Genomic DNA, 20,586 nt, shown 5'->3' with positions numbered 1-20,586 from the left:
CGACGATGCTTAAATGACTGCCAGGTGACCCGGTTTACCAATACAAGGGGGAACCGTACGAGGCGGTGTCTGAAGGTCTGCTGCTGCTGTTACTGTAGTTGAAAAGCGGTTGAAAAAGGCTGAAAGGCTGTTGAAAAAGTCGAAAAAGCTGTTGTTCAGCCGCCCACTTTATTCGTCACAACAAGCGGCTTTGCACAGTTTTATCACAGACACCACATGCACAGACTTCTGTGTTTTGATTCTACTGGGTTCCGTTAGACGGGCGAGGCTGCTAGCACACAGACTAGCACAACACAGCTACCACGACTCGGCTCTAGAAAACTATTGCCACCGCTTCATTTGTACACACGGCCACTGGAAGAAACGGAAACGCCGGCTACGCACGCTGCAGAAAACTACCAGCGATGCTCGAGCAGCACTAATCCTGGAAGCAGCTAGTTCTCGTACGATTTCATCGAACACAACTCTGCGCCAGGCGAGCGCGGTCCGCCGGCCCTGGACCGCCTCCGGCGTCGCCTTGGAATGCTCGCTCTACACGTCGCCAGCGAACTCACTACAGCCCGCCGCCACGACGCTCGCTTCAGATGACAGCACGGTCGGTGCGGCCGTTGACCTAGGTGGCGCCACTGGTCTCGGCGGCGCTGCCCCAGCCGGGCTTATGGCCCTGGCTCCAGGCGGCACCGCTGCAACGTCCCGAGTGCACGTGGCTGGACATGTGGTGCTTGTGAGTGAACTTACGGCCGCAGCCGGCGCACGCGAAGCGCGGCTCTACGCCGCACTCGTACTCGCGATGGCGCCGCAGGTTGCCGCGAGTGCTGTAGAGCCGGCCGCAGCGCTGGCACTGCGGCGGGGAGGTACCGCTGCCGCCGCCTCCGCCGTTGCCGCCGCCGCCGCCGCCACTGCCGCCGCCTGTCGTCGCGCCCTCCCCCGACAGGAAATGTCGCAGCGTGGACAGGAACTTGTCTGCAATACACCGGCAACGGCAGCGGTGAAGAGGCGTGCGCCCAGCGTTGACTCGGCGGGGTCCTGTCGGGGGCGCGCGGAGTAGTTACACACGAGCAGGCGGGCCGTCGCCGACACGGCCGCAGCGCACCCCGCTCGCGATGCCTTCCATTGTTGGGTTAGTCTCTGAGGGTCAGTGGGGGAGGAGTTGGCTGGCAGATCTTGTGGCTCTTGTCAGGGTCAGCATTTCAAGGCTTGATAAACGCTTACCTCCCCAAATCGGATCTAATGCAATCCAAATACCACAGAACGACGACATTCGAGGTGGTGCGTTCCCAGTTTCCTGCCGTAGCTACTAACCGCCTGCGACACCTGCAAACACCACCCACGCTCCGCAACACCTGCAGACAATGCCACCCACGCCTGTTGTGCTAGGCAACACCGCACAGCTGCTGGGCACAGGGCCAGGCTCCAGCCACACCGAGTCACAGGAGCCATCGCGTCTGCCGGAAGAAAACACTCCCGGCAGGGATTGGACTTTTATTCTGTATCTCTATGTTACATGATTCCTCGCTCAACACCTCATCCCATCACCTTTCTAATGGAAGACTAAGACAGTTTCAACAAGTCGTTTCTGTTAGGCGATTCCAGATGGTGCTGAAAGAGGCGGCGCCTTCCACGGCGGCGCGCTGGCGCCATTTTTTACCACACTTTTTGCGCGGGACCGAACGCATCGGAGAACAAGCAAGACCGCGGCCCGCCGCGACGGCCGGAGCCCCAGCAACAGTCCCCGAGCCACGCCGCAGCGGCCGTGTCCGAGTGACACGCCGGAAACGAACAGCACAACCTAGGGCTCATATACAGACGGGCGGGGAGGGCGCGGGTGCGGCGGCGTCGACGCGGGACCGGGACACGCCCAGCCCGCGCCCTCCCGGCGACGGCACGTACACAAAATACAAACGCGCGAGACTGCGCGCGGCGCGTCGTTGAAGCTTGCAAGGCGGCCGAGGCGGGCGGCCCGCCCCCCTCCCCCTCACAACGCGATCATGGCAGGCAGGCACCTTTTGATTTGGACAGTCGGCGAGTATACACACTAGACACGGCGGCCGGTCGGCTGCCGAGCTATCTGCTACAAAACAGCGCGGCGCGCTGAGGGCGCCAGGCGGCCGCCGGTCTGGTCACGCCCGACCGGACCCGACCCGCAGGCACTGGCGCCAGTTGCCCCACTAACTAGGCCACTCGCGCACGCTTCAACGGCACAGGTATACTATTACTCGTCCAACAGTAACCGACGTAAAATTACCAACGCGTCAATCGTGTTTGCACCCAAGTACCAGTACTAATAAAACAACAGCACGCGATGGAGGCGTGGAGTCGGCCACCACTCAACGTAAGCGGCCTTCGTTTGCCCGCGCGCCGCGTCCGCACCAAGCGTTTCCTGAGTTGTGTTGCTACGCTACGCCATCCGAAGGCCGCTCATTGTACCTGCCAGCCAGGCAAGTAGGTCTTTGTACTGGGAGTGCGCTGCTGCCCAGGTCAAGGGACCTCCGGTGTCAGAGAGCGGGTTCATCCAGGCCCGGGACTAGTCTCAAAGAACGAAACCACCAAAAAGCACCAAACAACGAATTTCAGGCCACTTCATACGGGCGCACATGAACCACCCCACCCAGTTTCAGTGGCACCTCCAATTCACGAAGAGCGAGCCAACCTAAGTAAAGGTGACCTCCATCCAGCCTGCACGGTTCCACGGCAGAATTTTGAAGTTGGCAGATCACATTTGTTTTCGTTAAGTCGTTTTCGCTTCTTGAAACTAGCCCCTGGCAACAACAGCGCCCTTCTGGGGGGCGGACGGCAGCGACGGGCCGATTCCGCGACAGTAATTACATCCGAGACCTCTTCAAGTCGAGCACGGCGCGACGCAATCGCCTACATCCCTGAGAGATAACGAGTCGGCAGTGGCCGACTTCCCTGAGGCGTTAGACCCGATCGGACACGTGCCGTTCCCTGAGACGGTTGGCGGCCGCCGGCAGTCGGCGGCGGCCGACGGCACTCCTGAGACGAGGCGCGCCCGAGTCGGTGGCGACCCGACGCGCCCGCCGACGACGGCAGGCCGCGTCCGTCCAGGAGCCCCCGCCGACGCCGCCGGCCTCACACACCGCACACACACATACACACACACACGCGCGCGCGTAACGCACAAATGACGCCGAGGCGCCAGCCGGCGTGCGAGGCTTACCCTAGCATCGTTCTCGCGAACACAACTGTCTTGTTCACTGCGATCCCCGCACAAGAACATCGCTACCGAATCCTACCGAGAGTAAAATAAATGCAATTAAAATTCCTGATGGTTCATGCATGTCGCTTGTGTCACCACGCGTCCAGGCAGACCGTCCCTGAGATGATCTTGGCCGCGCGTTGACCCCAAAACCGGGTCGTCGTCGGGGGCACTGGCACCACGAGCAAAGCTGGGGCTTTGCACTAAAACCACGTCGCCGCAAAAAAGTGGCGAGTGAGTCTGAACACACCTGCCCCAGAGCCGGCAAGTCGCTTCGCGGTCTGGACCAGACGCCAACCCACTAGCCACGAGACAAGCAGGGCGTCACGGCGGCCCCGGTGCCGCCAGCAAGATATGGGGTGACTTTTGAACGCACGTGCTCCAAAGAACGGCAACGGGGCAGTGGACTGGAAGCCACCGCAGGCACTTTTTCCGAATAATTTGGTCACACATGATGTTCGGCTCGAAAGGCGACGGGCAATATTCGATCAGCGCCCGCGAACGCCCCGCCACAAGTTCATCGCCGCTGCGGAATTCTAACCACAACCGCCTGACGGAGGAGACACACAGGCCCGCATCTCACCGGGGAGACGACGCGCGGCGGCCGGCGCTCCGGGCGCCGCACTACCTGTTACCGCCTATGTACTTGCATATTCCCTGAGCTGAAGAGCGCCCCCGCTGGGGCCAGGAACCACATGGCGCCCTGAGCTGACGTCCGTCCCCGCCAGGGGGAGCTGGCGGAGTCGGCGGGTGCCTATCACAGCAGTCCCGCGCTCCACCCCACACCCGTGCAGGCCCAGCTTCCGACCCGTGTCAACCTCGGCGGCGGCCGCGCGCGCGCGCGCGCACGTTACATCAGATAGTCCTTGATCAGCTCGGGGTTCTCCGACTTGTGCGTGGACACCACGTGGATCTTGACCGAGTGCCGGTGCTGGAACTTCTTCTTGCAGACGGGGCACTGGAACTGCGGCTCGACGCCGCACTCGTACTTCACGTGCCGCTTCAGGTTACCGCTCGAGGCGTACTGGCGGCCGCACTTCTCGCACGCGTACTGCTTGCACGGCGAGGTGGGCGACTCGCGCCGCAGCAGCAGGGGCAGGCCTAGCGGGCCGGGGGGCGGGGGCGGCGCGTGCGCCAGCAGCTGGTCGTAGCGCTGCTGCTGCAGCAGCTGCTGGAAGCGCACGTTGAGCGCACGGTGCAGGAACGCATCTGCAACACCCGAGAGAGGACAAACGTAAGCGGATCGCAAGCGGCGAAAGGAAAAACAAATCAGAACGTACAGTCGCAGCCCGGCGAAACAAAACACACTGGCGGCGGCGGCGCTGGAGCTACGGCTCTACAGGCACCGGTCCGGCAGTCCGGCGGTCCGGCGGTCCGGCGGTCCGGCGGTCCGGCGAAGACCGGACGGCCACCGGACCGGCAGCCAACACAAACCGGACGGCTCTCTCGTCCGAACAAAACCGGCCAGCGCACACAACTACGACAACTCGGGTACCACGGACAGCGCCCGGAGGCAAATCAGGAGTGGGAGCATGCGGAGGCGGCGGGGAGCGGGGCCGCGGCCTGCGGCGCTCATGCGACTGACTAAGCGGGACGCGCGCAGCCGGGCCAGCAGTCCAGCATGCTCCACTCTACGGGGCGCGCGGCCGGCGGGCGGCGGGACGGGGCGGAGGATGCCACGGGATGGTGCTGCGCACGCTCCTCTCGTGTCTTCTCTGCGCCGGCGGGGCTTGCTCCGCTCTGTGTCGGTGGCGCCGAAGCCGGCGGGTGGCGTGCACGGCCGGCCGGCCGGCCGCTCTTCCGGGAGTCGAATCGATGCCGTGCGGGCGACGGACAGAGCAGTGCCGGCACGCAGCGACCGCACGCGAGCCGCCGCTGCCGCCGCCGCCGCCAGTGAGGGGGGTGTGCAGGTCGGGGGCGGTGCGCCGTGCGAAGGCACTGTTCGGCGACCAGCCGCGCCGGGCAGGGCCACCCCGCCGGGAGGGGAACACGCGAACGCCACAGCCAGCAGATGGGTCGGCGCCAGCGGCGCTCGGCTGCCGCCCGCCACCACAGCGTCCAGCACTCGACACGGCCGACACAGCGCCGCCAGCAGCACTCATCCGCACTCTCACGCACCGCGTTAGTCGCGTCCACCTCAGCACACACGCAGTAGTGGCATGCAGCGTCGTCGCCCACGTTCCCTGGCCGAGACAGGTGCGAGAACGTGGCGGAATACCCGTCGCCACTCTTAGCCATTACAATGCTTTCGGTGGTCGATGTTTTTAGTTCATTTTCAGTGTTGGTTTTGCTATCCGCACGCTACTGTCGTGGGATGCAATCTGACATTACGCTGCGAGTGTAAATCCAAACGTATGTCGTCCAACAACTTAATCTGGGGCCGATTTGCAAAATGTTTGCATTGCCAAAAACAGCAACACAACCTGTCTACAGGCCATTTTTACAATATAATTTGCATTACGAGGAAACGTGCTGAAGGGATAGTTTAAAGAACGAGCCAGACACCATTCTTTTCATCCAGCAGCTCGAGCCCTGGCATTTAGGCGGCTTGTTCTTATTAAGGGTGGGCAAAAAATCCTTTCCTCCGCTTCAGGCCGTGCCGGCGGCTCCAACCAGTAAAGGTCGCTTGACCAGTAACACACCAGCTGCGGCGGCATCTGTTGCAAGTAACATGAAGAGGAGCACGCACCAGCCGAATCTCGAAATCGTCAGTCACATCTCCACCCCGGCCGGTCATTCAGACTATCGAGACGGATCAGTAATCCATCAGCCACCCGTCGCCGCAAAATCAGACAAATCCCCAACCGTCGCCTCCCCGGGCAACGCAGCGTCGCCAACAAACCCGACACAGCTGTTTATCGTCCTCACAGCCGTGGCAGCTAACGCACTTTATAAAGCAGGAAGGGCTGCACCACGCATTGTTCCCGGTTTCCAAGGCTGATTATCATTGTTGCTCAGTCATCCTCAAGGCACGTCCCGTTATGCCGCGGGCTCCTGACCAGTTAACTGCCTGCTTTGGGGCCCGTCGTCATGGCAACTGCCCCCTCGCAAATGGCTATATTCACGGTCACAGTAATAATGCCCCCCTCCTACCCCGTCATACGACCAGCTAAATCACCTGATTTCTACGGCGCAAGGGACGGAGCGAGGAGTGCTACTGTCGAAACCGGTGCGCCGTCCCGAAACGGACACTCTCGCTATCTCTGCATTACTTGCCACTATTCCGCTTCCTCTCCTTTCCCCACTCGCCGTTCATCTACCGCATGAGCAGGCCCCTTTCGCTCTCACGTCCCCATCCCCGAACACAAGCACTCACAGAGGCACGCCCGACCAATCACTCTCCGACTCAGCCATAGCCATTCTTGGAGAGACCAGGCTGCCTCCCAATAAGAGATAGAAAACAGGGCGGAGCAATTCACACGAGTCCTCTCCCTCTCCCTTTTCTCCGCCCGGAGTCGGGGGCGAGGGTAAAAGAATGTACCACCTGCGTATAAACACACGTACACACACGCCCGCGCACGTACAGGTGGTGGGAGTGCGCGGCAGGTGTGGGGACAGTACCTTGCGGTCCGCCGGCTTCTGTGGCTGGCACGTACGGCACCTCCACTCCGTCGCCGCCCAGCTGCCAGTTCATGTAGCCTGTCGGGCAGAGGAGCACACCGTCAGGCCCGGCGGCGCCAACAGACAGACAGTGCTGGTAACAGAGACGCCGAGGGAAGGGAGCGGGGGGGGGGGGGGAGGAATAAATACATGTCACACAGCAAAGCATTCGTAGGGGCGGATCGATGTGTCGTGAATGTGGCACAGAGCGGCAGCTGGTAGTGAGCCGATCCGCTCAGCGCTGTTAGTGAGCTCGCGGATATTGCGCTTTGAAGGAACGAAGAGCATTTTGTACAGTGGCATAAAAGATGGCTCGCGTTCGTGTTCCCTACGTCGTAACTGCGTTGACGAGAGCAAAAGCTCACTAAATCGAGGGCCTTTTTGTAATATAAGCGCTGTAAAGCACCAAGGGTGTTGTACCCTCCAACAACACAGCAATAACTGTGACAGGTAGACAATGACAGACTGTGTCACGGATTAGTAATAGTTCCTGCTCCGTATTCCCGCACTGATGCCATCTCCATGCCACGGTATTTTGATGCATACACATGACTGCAACGCAAGCCAGCCGGAGAATCCGTGTCGGCGCCACCGGCCGGCGGCGGGCCGCGGCCTGCGCGAGAGGCGAGCGGCGCCCCCTGTAGCCGGCCGGCACGGCCTCTGGCGGCGGTCAGCGGCGGCGCCGTTAACGGGACCGGGACCGGTGCGACCACACCGAGCCAGACCCGGCTCGGCCGCAGACAATGGCCCCTGCCGCGCCAGCAGTGCAGCGGCAAAAAAACAGCCGCTCCCCTCGCCTCCCTCTCACGGCCCGCCGGTCAGCGGCGGCGGCGGCGCACGGGGTACGCGCCGGCAACGGCTCGGCAAGGTCGCCAGATGCCGCCCCACGTGGCCGGACCGCGGTTCAAGCCACCACTCTGTCCAAACAAACGGTGGCAGAGAATCGTTGATTCGACGTTGGCATGGAGTCCGAAGGCCGCGAACGAACTTGCGTTTTGGGGAGCATCAGCAGGACATGGGTCAGCTGCGGGTGCGAGAGGCCAGGTCCACCTCGGGCACCCTGAGGTCGAGACAATGTCATGGAGGATGCATTTCCTGCACTTATCGGACAAAAACGCCGTCTGTTAGCCCGCCTCCACGCGCGTACAGAGTTCAAAAAACACGCTTCGTCATCACGTTCTCATCGCGGTCAGGACATCAGCTTTTTCGCTTTTTTGTGACACAAATCAAGCCTTTGGAAGCCGCTGACGCTTTGCCGTACCGATGAAGCTGCAACTAAGCTATGCCAGGGGCGCGAGGAGCGGCGAGAAAATAAACTCCTAACCACACCACCCATCCCAGCTGGACAAACATCGCAAGCGAGCTACTCAAACACAGGGAGTGCCGCCCGCGTGTGTGAGGAGCAAGCGGAGGTGATCCAGAGCGGCTCGTGGCCCGAGCGCCTCGCCGGTCGGCCGGTCGGCCGGGCCCCGTTCCGCCGCACACAGCAGCTAGCGACAAAAACAGCGTGTCATAAGGTCGCCCCCCGCCCAGCCGGGTACCTGCGGAATTTCCTGCCGGCCGTTTTTTCTTTCTCTGCCGCCGCCGGGCGGCCCATGCATGGCCGCCCGGCCGGCGCAGCAGGACGCCGGCCGCCGCCGCCGCCGCCCGTGCACGGAGAGAGCGGGGGGAGAGAGGCAGAGCGGCGGGGGAGGCGCCGTCCCGTCACGCCGCCGCCGCCAGGGGAGCGGCGCGCGCGCCGCCGCCTCGCCGTTGCCGCCCGCTCAAGGTCGAGCAACTCAAAGTTCAACATACTGCGGCGGCGGCGGCGGCGGCTGCGCGGCAGGGCGGCGGCGCGCGGAGGAGGGGCCTCGATTGACATGGGCCGGCGGAGCGGCCGGTGGGTCCGCACCGCGAGAGGTGGCCGCCTGGCCGGCACGCCGCCGCGCCGCCGCCGCCGACTGGGCAGCGACCTGATATCAGCACAGGCGCCGAGATTGAGGGGAGACACGCGGAATGCGGGGGTTGACCTCAGGTGCCATCTGGGCTGAGCCGAGCCCGGATCTGGTGGCCTAGGTGGGGAACAGACCGCGACTCGCCTGTCCGCATTGCAGCCGTTCACGGTGACAGCCGTGGGAAAATCAGGAAGGTTCGAATGAAAAACACGCGAAAGAAATGCAAAAAAAGAAATATGCTTCCTGCGTCTACCCCAACCGTTCTCTCCCTTATCAGACACTAGGCGAAACTCAAGCACGCAGAGGCTGACCCCATAAACCACATGGAAAGTACCCCGAGTTGGCCCACGGCCTGCTACGCTAGAAAGGAAGCGATTCAAAAGCAACGGGAGACAAGAGAGGGCACACTTAAATCGGTGTGCCTCATTCACAAAAATACAGCTATTTACCGACATCCACAGAGGTGGGCCGCGCGCGAAAACACCTGACAAGCCAACGCGGAAAACAGCACGACCATCCCGATCGGTATCCCTTTTGTGCTGCAGTAATCAATATGGAGCGCTGCGCTCTGCCGGGGAGCCGCTGTCGGCCGCTGCATCGTTGCCACGGCCGGCAGGGTCGCCGGCCACGCGCGCCGCCGTCTTTTTGTGCGCCACTCTCGGCCCCGGCGATCACGTACGGGACAAAGCGGGCGGACGGCCGTGCCGGGGCGCACAGCAAAGGTCAGCAGCGCCGACGGCCGTCTGCCGCCAAAAACGACCACTGACCCCCCCCCCCCCCCCCCCCCCCCGATGTCTCTTCATCGGGTCGCGCCCGCCAGAACGGGCGGAGAGAGGGCGGGAGAGAGGGCGGGAGCGGTAGCGAGGACGCCGCCGCCGCGGGGAGAGGGTCGCGGCGCCGAGGGAAAGCGGACAGGGGGCAGCACCAGACGTCATGGGTGACCTTGCTCGCTGACACATCGGCAGCAGTTGCGCCGGCCCGGCTTAGCACGCCGCGCGGCTGGCAGCGGCGCGCAGCCAAGGCCAACAGCCGCCAAACAAGCGAGCTGACAGCAGCGGCGCGGCGCGGCGCGGCGGCCAGAAAACAGGCGCCTCCGGCCACCGGCCGGCAAACAGGGGCGGGCGGCGAAAACACCTGAACGGCAGGCCGGTGCCGGCAGCGGCAGCGGCAGCGGCGGCGGCGGCGGCGGCGGCGGCCACAGAGCGGCGACCGGCGCCGGTCCTGCCCCAACAGCGCACGCCGCGCCGCTCGCCGTAAATAAACAGCGGGGCCGCAGCCTTCCGCGTGCCCGGGGGGAGCGCTGCGAGGCTGCCGGCCCGCGCCGGTGCCGACCGTCGGCGCCGCTCGCCTCTGACTCAGCGGCCATGTGGGGGCTGCGACGGGCGCGACGAGGGGCGCGCAGACCGGCCCGTTATAGAGCAGCGGGCGAGGGCCGGTGACAGCCGCTCGCCAGCAACGCGAGGCGGCCGCTCGGAACACATCGGCCAGCTGCCGTGTTACTGTCGGCGGTGAGACGAAAGACGCAACATGTGCCAACAAACGAACGTCGTTAGCATTTCTTAACATCGTTATATCCATGACCATATCCCACGCTTAAGGTCAAGTGGCGGCGGACATGACCCAACACAACACCACATGACCCGAAGCTGGTTTGGCCCACGTTCGGGGGACCTGCTCCAGTGCGACCCTGTCTCCCTGGCTCGGCAGCGGAGGCCCCGACCTGGCGGCCGTGACCTCTGGCGTGCAGCGGCGGCGCGGCCGGCCGGGTCGTGACGACAGCGGCTGGTGCTGCCTCGCGTTCCGGGACGTCGGCCCCGGCTGGAGGGCAGGCACGTCTCCGGGCCTCGGCGCGCCGAGCCAGACCGACCGACCGCACCGGCCAGCTGGACAGCCGACTGCCGCGGGTGGCCGGGAGACACACACGGCAGGACCGGCTCCAGGATCACACCGTACGACAGCGGCGGGACGCGGAGCAGCATGCGGACAATGACAAACATCACGCGTCACCAGCCCGACTTCCCATTCCAAATCACGCGGGCCGAAAAGCAGCCTACGAACACAGAGCAAACGCGACGCCGCGCCATGCCAAATGCAAGACGCACACTTAGACGGCTCACCAATCATCATCAGCGGCACCTAACCAACGGAACACGCATGGGCGGTCGGTGGTGGCGCCGCTTCCCGTCTGCCGTCACGCGGCATGACTGGCACGTCATGCAGGGTGACCACCCGGGATCGGCTCACGCTGCGGTGCCGCCCGGCCGCGGCACCCGCCGCCGCCTCCGCGCCGCCATGGTCGCCCGGACCGTGCAGCGGCCATTACGGTGAAACGAAGAAAGCTGCTTGGAGCGGGGCACTAAAGCCATCTGCTTCCTGTCATTATTTAGATTGCCGTGCCCAGAGCAGGACCCGGCAGGATGGTTGTTGTTTACTGGCGTCTGAGGGCGAGCCGACTCCAGCGGCCATAGACGCCCATACGGCAGAGCGGGGGAGCACATTTAGGCCATCGACCAGCGCAAGGTTACGGGTAAGCCGCGTGGCGCACGGAGGTGAAAATCGCAGTCATGAAACGCATCCTACCCAGGCGCTGGAGCCTGCTAACCGAGACAAAAGCAGCGCACTTCAGACACGGTCTTTTGGTCGCAATGCGACGAATGTGACCAACTACACGATGATAACGTCGTACGAAAACGCGCGCACTGCGGTTTCGATCACGAATGCCGACGACCCCACCCTCCTGACCTCGGAGACTCGGTCAATGAAGGGCAAATAGCGCCAGTGAGCTCTCTATTCAGGGCAGCTATTCATCCACGATCGCCGAGCCGAGCTGGCGTAACATAACGACCACCTGCGGCAGCACTTCGGCACAGTTGGCATCCATATTCAGCGATTGGGCGGCGATCTTTATCTGTGCCTTAAGTCATGACCATCTGCCGAATTCGCAATACATCAGCCGTGCAGCCATATTGGTGCGGGCGAACTATTCATAACGAACGCTTCGGCCCAATGGATGCTGCATGAGGATTTGGGCATTTCATCAAAAACTGTATTTTTCCAAACAGGTAATAACTAGCAAGAAAATGAAATGGTAACCCATCAGGTAATGCATGCACATAGCCGTCCAGCAACTAACCGATGCTACAAAATTTTTATATTTTTGACCTCAGGTCCAAGGTCTCACTACGTTGGCCGTTCTCTGCGGAGGTGGTGCGAAGTTGCAAGCGCAATCGGAAAATAAAACGTAACTTGACGGTTGCCGCGATCGCCGCTCCCTGCGCTTGCCGCGACATGCGTGATGGTGCAGAGCTCGCGAGGTGCTTCACCGCCAATCACCACGTGTTAGGCAGACGTTAGACGCATTATAATCCAGAAACAATACATATTTCGCCCCGCCGTTCAAGCACGTCATAAGGCATTATTATGATAATAAAAAATAACAACATAGCACATCATGCCTCCGACCTTCAGAAAACAAACAGCCCTGCTCTGGCAGGCGGTGGCGGCTGGCCTGCCGCCGGCAGACGGGTGGAGCTGGCGGCGGCAGCTCACACCGTTTGACAGCTCTCGTGAGTCATGGCCCCCGGCCGACCCGCTCTGCACGGCCAACAACAACAACACCGACGCCCGCGCAGGTGCTCTACCACGCCGGCGGAGAGCGGACCGGTCGCGGTGGGACAGGCCGACGCCGGCCACGCTGGTGGACAGCGATCGCGCCAGAGTGGAGCGGGCCGGTATCCGTCACTTGGCAGCACGGCCAACAGACCAGGGGCCAGTGACCGAGGGCCCGGGGCACCAAGGTCAACAGAACACACCAACAAGCCGCAATGGGGGTAGCCACTGTAGCACACGTGCCCCTCCCCCGTGTACTCTCGCCCATTAAGAATCTTTGATTGCGAACGAGGAGAACCAATCACGTACCCCTCCCCCCTCCCCCGTGTACTCTCACCCATTAAGAATCTTGATTGCGAACGAGGAGAACCAATCACAAGGTGATACTCTTGCTAATGACTCCCACTCAGCCCCATGCAGTCTCGTCACCACTGCACGCCGATAAATGGTGGTGGCCAGAAGCAGAATTGATTAAATGTCCTTTTTTCACACAAACTTATCTGCGACTAAATCAGTGTCTACCGAAGGCTGTGCTTTCACTAAATAACAACCTTCAGGACGAAACAAACTGTTTCGTGTCACAGTACATTATGGTAACAGGCTCTAGATAGAAATTTAGTATCTGCATCCAAAATTTTATAATTTTGCAAATTTCGGACGGCATGAACCGAATTCATCAACAGGTCAACTGAATGTTTTACAAAATGTATCATTTTTATAACTCTTCGCGATTTACACGGAACATCATCAAACGACCACCTTCCGTGGATCACCACCAAAATCACAAAGTTTAGCGGTTCGTGCGCTCTTGTCGTTAATTTGGGTGTTAGGGCGCGTCGAATACTGTGGTCATTCTGCACACTTCCACAGCTACTGTTCACGGGATGCGGTCCAAGCGATGGGAAGGGAGACAGTTTCCCCTTCGGATCCGGACCGAGTGATGGGGAGGGAGACAGTTTCCCCTTCGGATCCGGGCCGAGCGATGGGGAGGGAGACAGTTTCCCATTCGGACCCGAGCCGAGCAATGGGGAAGGGGGGGGGGGGGAGACAGCTCCCCCTTCGGATCCGGGCCGAGCGGCGCTGCAGTGCCAAGCGCATAATCGCCTGTAGCAGTTTAACGAGCGTCTATTTGCCAGGTTAGGGACGGCCGGTTGTGGGAAAACAGAACACAGATTGCATGCCCGAGCCATGCATGGCAACCATCCACCAAAATTTACCCAAACACATTGAATTGCCATATAGTTGTATCAAACTTTTTTCGCTGATGAAATCCATTAATCAACCCCTTAAAAAACTTTGTCTTCTTGGCTCTTGTCAAACAAATGCCTCAAAACAGGCACATAAAAGTACTAATTGTCATCAAAAGCACAACACTGTTGTACGAAAACAACCCATAAACTTAAATAAACCTGACCTTCTGAAATCAAAATAATTTCGAAACTGACCAAAAACTTCGAATTGCTCACCCAAAAACCCATGACATCAACAGAGGTCGTTAAAAAACCGTTACTCGTAAACATAACTACTGCAGATAACGCAGTTATCGGAGAATGACAATACTGCAGTAAAAAGATGCAAACACTAGCGATGCTAACTTGCGACGAAGCACCACAGAACCAACGTGGGAATTACATTAGCGAGCTGGAAAGACGGCGTAAGCAGCAACACAAAATATTTGGACAGGGATACTAGACAACTATTATGACCCAGCGCGATACCTGAGCTGGGCCGTGTGCCCTGTCTGAACCCCCGTGTCATTTCTTCCGGTGTTTGTTCACGATGTGCACTATATGTCCGCTATATCACCAGCGTCGCAATGCCTCGCGCCCACTCTAATGAGACAAACCTAAACGCGTTTGCCGGTCCGTCTCAAGCTCAGGCCTCACATCCACAGCATGTTGCCAGTGTGGCCCGAGTCAATCCCCTCCCAGGTCAACCTCCGAGCCGTCGGGCGCGCGTCCGCCGGCGTTGTCAAAGACTAGACCGAGTCCAGGGGCAGTGGCACCGGGCGGGGTGGGGGCGGGAGAGAGGGGGGGGGGGGGGGGCTGGCCACCGGGCGCCCCGGCCCCACCGTACGGTGGTCCCGGTGGGCCGCCCGTTACCGCGGCCATGGCAGTGTCGGCTACGGCAGGGCCGCAGATTCTGGCCGAATTGAGACCGAACCGGACCGGGCGGAGCGAGCACAGGGCGGATGCTGAACGGTTGACGGCGCGCCAAAGGGCTCCGCTGCAATTAACACGTGGAACGCCCCGAAGGTGTTCAATTAGCGACACAACTATATATATATATATATATATATATATATAATATATATATATATATATATGTATACCGTTGATCCAATCGAATTACGGAAGGCGTTTCCGAACCTTCGATTTCAGTTCTCTCTGCTTCGGCGATTCCGTTCACCTGCAGACTATGTCCTAGACAACGTGTAAACACCGACGTTTGACGTTCCCGACCAGTTCATGGCCCGGGTATCGGCAATGATAGACTTGATAAAACGCAGCTCGAAATCCAGGATTTCGGCTCCTTTAATCTACGCTGCAGAATCAATGCTCAAGACCCAGCGTAAACACAGACTTGACAGTTTTAGACAACGAAGCACCCGCAACACTGGTGGCGGACCAACTTGGTGGCGTCTAAGGACAGTTTCAGTGGGAGGCTTCAAGCGCACGGTCATAAAAAATTAAAAAATAAAAGTATTACAACGCACATTTACTTTCCTAACGATGGTCCTAGATCCTTTCAAGACACATATATAATTTAATGACACCTTAGCCTTCGCTGAAACCAACTGAATGGCAAAAGGCTTCCTGGTTCTTAGCCCTCCCTGAGTTAGTAGCGTAATTACCCGGGCTGGGTCAACAGGCGGGTTCCGACAGCATTACTTTGACAGAATATCTCTTGCATCATACCCCGCAAGACAACCATTCCCTGCAAAGTCGACAATGTGCTGCATGATCACCACGAGGGCCAGAAGCTGATCTGCCTGAAGCAATGGACGGAATGCCGGCGACCTTCACAACTTTTACTCGGCCAGCTGGAAACTTCCAATACAAAAATCCTGCACAACGCTGCCTGTACCAATACTCAGTCCCGACATGTACAAATCGAAGCATTACACAACGCCAGATGCTGCGGAGAAATGAGCGCCGCGCCAGAGCTGTTCGCGTTTCTTCCGCCCCCGCAATAGCGAACACGAGCGACGGTACGATCAACAGGACGTCGCTTCCATAAGCGGATGAGCAAAATTCACGAATGGATCGCTAAGTTTTCGCGCGTGTGCACAAAAGCTCTCCTGGGGTTGAGTTTAAGGACATTCACTTTCAAAAGAAAAAAAAACGGGACTGATCTCCCACCGAGCAGTCCGCTCACCACGGTCCGTTATGACGGTCTGCTGTTCTACAGGAAAACGATAGGCCTGGTCGCCATGTAGCATCTCACATGACTTGACCATTGCGGTTTTAGCGCTCTCATACTGCTACGGCCATGCAGCGCGCCGCTCGGCCGCGCAACAGCTGGAATAAGTTGCACATGAAATTACGGTAGTTCTTATGGCCTCATTCCTCGTTGAATGATTATGAGAAAATATATACATGCATTGATGTTTCGGCTACAAGCACGTGACAAGCAGCTAATCGATGGCAAAATGAGCAAATGTAATGCGCTTTATTTGCAGCACATTCTAAAGCTGTCAGAACAAGAATACCTGCCGTTGTTTGTCACAACCAATTTTTAGACAAAAGCTTGCAGCCAAAAAATCAATGCATCTCGCTCCCGCTGTTAGTTATTCAACGAGAAATAAGGTCATTTGTAATGCTGTTACGCATGTGTTATGTTCGTCGCAGCTGCACGGAACAACTTACGACATTTTTGTCTAAATAGGCTGATGCAGATGCAATGCTGCATCACGCGTATAAACACCAGATGAAAACTATCACTGCAATGCGATGCGCTGCATTGGCACGGTGGAATCCCCCAGTCAGCAGGAGGAATCCGCTCCAAATCGGACATGCACAGACAGTTCCCGCCAACCAAAGTAAGCGCGCATCATCTCATTTACATTGTGGCGATGGCAGGAGCGGATGGACGTGAAGGACAAGTCATATACATGGCAGAATGTCAGCATGCAGATCCTTGAGTCAGAAATCTCCAGAGGCTTGAGCATGAAGCTAACCCCTAAGCAGCGAACTGGCGCCCGCGAGAGAACGGCCCGTGATCAGCAGTTAGTCCCGACATTCACGACCGGTCACGACCGGTGGGCGCGGTCCGTGAGCGCGAGGGGCAACGATCAGCGAGCCAGACTGGCGCCGGGACGTTGGGTGCAGTTCACCCCGGAGACAATTCATTTTTTTGGTAGGTCAAGGGGAACTGATTCCTTCAAAAAGCAGTAGTACCGTTGGAGCTGGACCATATTCGGCAGCATGAGCTTGAAGAATTAGCCACGCGACGGGTCAACCATAAACAATAATCACCTACAAACAAGATTTTCTTTTCCGGACAGAATTCAAACGCGCTGCAAATAAATACACAACATTCCCTCATTTTCTTAACCAAACATGCCTCAAATGCTATTGTTTATGAAGCTCAAGGCACAGCCCCACCTCAAACCTGATAATCGCTGGATCTGACTCAATGGAAACCGGCCCTAAATGACCTATAAGTCGGATGTTGTGATTCCTTCGCCGGGTTGGAATCAGGCAGTGTGGCGGGCTTAGAACTCAGTGCACGGCAGGACCATCAGCGGACAAACGCATCTATAAGGTCAGCTTTGTCGGGCTGCAGCGGAGTATGCGGCGAAGCGGCAGCAAAGTAAGTGATCTCATTCAGGCAAGTGGAATGTCATGGTGGATAAATCCTAAACACCGTCGTGATTACATAGATGACCACATTTCGACCATATTCAGGACAGAGCCCCGTAACTGAACAGCTGGACCCTCCGATTCAGGGCGCCTCTGAAGCATTCGGCTGTTGCTGTACTCAGGAGACTGCCGTTTAGTGTGTGTATGTGTGCATGCTTTGACCTCCGGTCATAATGTCGGACCCTGCCGGTTCTCGCCAGTTCGCAAGAATGTCGCGCAGAATTGGACCGGCGTCACCGTATCCCACCAGTGCATGGTAGGCATATCAACAGAGGGAGCGAGCGTTTGCCTGCACTTACCGGCGTTCAGAAGGGCAGCCTCGGAGCTGGGCGGGCCCGGCCGGCGGCGACGACGGTCCGGCACGGTCCGTCTCCTCGCGCTCGCCCTCGTCGCTGCCGTCGTCGCTGAGGGCGTTCTCCTCCTTGTCCTCGGCCGGCGGACGGCCGTCGGCCGGCGGCTCGGCCTTGACGGTGGGCCGCAGCTCAGGTCCAGCTCCAGCGGCGAGTAAGCAGCGCGCGCACAGCAGCACGGAGCGTGATGGTGGCCGGGATGCGGGGCAGGCTGGGCGACGGTGGGCAGACGGCCGGCCGCTCCGGCTCGCCGGCGGCGGCCGGCGCCGGGCCCGGGCTGTCGCCGCTCTCCGGACTGGCTTCGCCCGATGGCCGGCGCGCCCCTTGCAGGGCGGCGGCGACACGCGGCCGTTGGGCTGCTCCGGCGTCGCGTCCGGCTGCTGGCCGTCGCCGCCGGGGACTCGCGCGCCACAGCGTGCGGGCTGGCAGAGCGGCGCGGCACGTGCTGGAACGGCGGCGGCGGCAGCGGCAGAGACAGCGGCGGCATCGGCGGCGGCGGCGGCGGCGGCGCGCTGACGGCAGCGGCAGCGGCAGCGGCGGCAGCGGCATCGGCAGCTGCAGCGGCAACGCCGGCGGCGGCGAGGACGGCGGCTTACGATTGCTGCCGTCGGCCAGGCCTTTTATTTTCAGCGACTCGGCCGTTTTGATCAGCGACGCCAGCTGGTCTTGGCAAACGTTGACTTCACCTATGTACATGTAGTCCACCAGAGCCCTGAGTTCACTGAAGGGAACATCCTTCAGGATGATGACTGGGTGGTTTTCCTGATGTGCTGAGAAAATCGCCTGCAACGGAAGCACGTAGTGAGCCCATGCCTTCACTTGAGTGGCGAAATGGTCTCTAAAAACCATGCCACAAAGCTGTGACCACAGCACCGCAACTGTTAAACAAGTAATATTTCACAACCAATGCTATCACAGCAATCATAATTTGGGCCATCATTTACATACACACAGTTCAACAGAAACCACCCCTACATAACTGTAACATGAGGCTCCTGTCACCCCCCCCCCCCCCCACAAACCTTTCAATAACTTTTAACACCAGCTGCATACAGCTATCTGCTACCATCTGCAGCTATCCTGAACCCATGAGCTCTCCACAGTCCTGCTGACTGACATACTCAATCTCCTGGGTGGCAGTACATACCCTGAAATACTGGCTGCAGGCAGAGAGGACCACCTTGTGCGCACGCACTGGCCGGCCCTCGGCATACAGTGTCACATCCACCAGGCTCTCATCCTTGAGCAGTGACTCAAACACGTTGATCAGAGTGGTGTGGTGGTGGTTCCACCGCAAGCAGAACTGCTGGTCAGCCATTCCGGATCTGGGAAAGACATGGGCACGTCAGCACATTGCAGGCCAGTCCTGATTCTAACTTGGGGAGGGTTACCAGGAAACATACAACGCAGCACAGTTTGATGATGATTTGGGCTTTACAGCAACCAACTGCCAAGTGTGTGATGCTGATCACAATAGCATGTCACATGCAGTGAGTCTCATTTAAGATCAATATCCTATGCATGACCTTTGTCCATGGCTTCCAGCTAGCATCCTCAACAAAAGGAGCTTATGTAAATTGAAGCAGCAAAATCCATGTTAAGGGCTAAATCATGCATCACAAAACAAGCTTGCCCTAATGATCAACTCACAAAAATGCACATTGTAAGATTGAAAGATTTCCATTGAAAATAATAGTATATACCCTACAAATTGTAGAAATCAACCTTGTTTACTAGAAAGTCCTATGTTACAACTGATGACAATATCAGCTACTTTTAAATGATTAATACAAAACACTGACCGCAAACTGGATTGGAAATCCAATGTCTACATACTTAAATAAAAAGAGATCAAATGGTCTACATCTAGGAAAAATTTCATGAACCACAAAGTTACAGCATAGTATGATTCCTAGGCTACCTTTATTTTACCCAGGAGTTACCTGGTTTGGCAGCTACAATTTACTGAAGCTTATGATAGTCTTGCAAATCAGAGAGAAGTGCTAATACTTCACTGCAACATTGCTTTAGTCCTTAGATTATGGCCAAAGACAATGCACAAATGTGTCAAAATCTTGCGCAAAGGACATATTGTAAAAATTGCTTTTGGTTATCAAGCCTGACTGGTTGATATGGCAAGAAGGAAATTAAGCTTGAATACAACGAATCTCAAACTCTATTAAAGTATAGCGTTTGGTGTACAAAAAGGATCCAAAAGGCTTTGGCACTGAAATCAAGCACATTGCCAAATGGCAATCACCCCATTAAAAAAAATCATTATTAAATGACAAAAACTGTGTATGTCAGCAGAAACCTTAACTGCAAATTTTGTGCACTGGATCCAGTAACACAAAACTAAGGTAAATTAAGAATGACGGAGTCACTAATATTCTTTTCTCTCAATAATGCCTGGCGGTGGCATAATGCTAACATTCAACTTGAAAATAACTTATTTTTCACTTTTAGACTAATCTTGGCCATTTTGCTGCACATCCACCATGCACAAATGTCATATGCACTAATAATGCAAATGATCTTTACTATACATGCTGTCCCTTCAAGATTATTACCAGATGACCTAACACTAAAGTCAATTGACCACAGGGAAATATGTTAGTCTTAAGTGGGTGCTACTCACCAATCACAGCCCATGTGCCACAAATTCATTACTGGACAGTATGTCTCCCCCACAATTGACACCTGCAGTTAAGCAACAGACACCACATGTCCTAAGACCTGATTATCTTTAAATATGGATGACCTAGGACAAATTCAGGTCTTCACTTTCTCTGGGTCTGTAAGGAGTGTACATCTTGCAGATTGGTTGGTTATTATGGAAACATGATAGACATGGTTAAGATCAAAATCCATTAGTTTAGGCCAGCAATGCATGCAGAATGAACAAATATAAAGGCCACACATTGAACCAATTTTTAAACATGATTTACTCCCACTCAGGCAAAGAAAGCATCCTTTACGGCTCAACAATGTATGTCCCGTCCAACTTTGAA

General features: G+C 57.7%; 2 protein-coding genes across 2 annotated transcripts; both read right to left on the bottom strand.

Annotated features, from left to right (window-relative positions):
• Positions 1-1,467: 1,467 nt before the first annotated feature.
• LOC119106344 (zinc finger and BTB domain-containing protein 49) lies at positions 1,468-17,694 on the bottom strand. The gene is made up of 3 exons (XM_037229964.1): positions 17,525-17,694; positions 6,779-6,856; positions 1,468-4,426 (listed from the first exon to the last, which is right to left on the bottom strand). The coding sequence occupies exons 2-3, from the start codon at positions 6,849-6,851 to the stop codon at positions 4,068-4,070; spliced, it is 432 nt and encodes a 143-aa protein (XP_037085859.1). The 5' UTR covers positions 6,852-6,856; positions 17,525-17,694; the 3' UTR covers positions 1,468-4,067.
• Positions 17,695-18,121: 427 nt separating this feature from the next.
• LOC119106345 (longitudinals lacking protein, isoforms H/M/V-like) lies at positions 18,122-18,921 on the bottom strand (the record flags this gene model as incomplete). The annotated part of the gene is made up of 2 exons (XM_037229965.1): positions 18,723-18,921; positions 18,122-18,358 (listed from the first exon to the last, which is right to left on the bottom strand). Coding segments are annotated over exons 1-2 (408 nt in total), but the record flags the coding sequence as incomplete, so codon positions are not given.
• Between the last annotated feature and the right edge of the window lie 1,665 nt (positions 18,922-20,586).

Source organism: Pollicipes pollicipes, unplaced genomic scaffold (genome assembly GCF_011947565.3).
Source record: "Pollicipes pollicipes isolate AB1234 unplaced genomic scaffold, Ppol_2.1 Scaffold_6138;HRSCAF=7277_pilon_pilon_pilon, whole genome shotgun sequence".
NCBI lineage: Eukaryota > Metazoa > Arthropoda > Thecostraca > Pollicipedomorpha > Pollicipedidae > Pollicipes > Pollicipes pollicipes.
The sequence above is the reverse complement of the archived record's forward strand: the minus strand, read 5'-3'. Positions and strand labels throughout refer to the sequence as shown.

Coding starts and splice junctions, on each gene's coding strand:
- LOC119106344 (XM_037229964.1), bottom strand. CDS start 6,851: ATGAACTGGCAGCTGGGCGGCGACGGAGTGGAGGTGCCGTACGTGCCA. Junction 4,427..6,778: donor AGAAGCCGGCGGACCGCAAG/GTACTGTCCCCA, acceptor CGGGTGTTGCAG/ATGCGTTCCTGCACCGTGCG.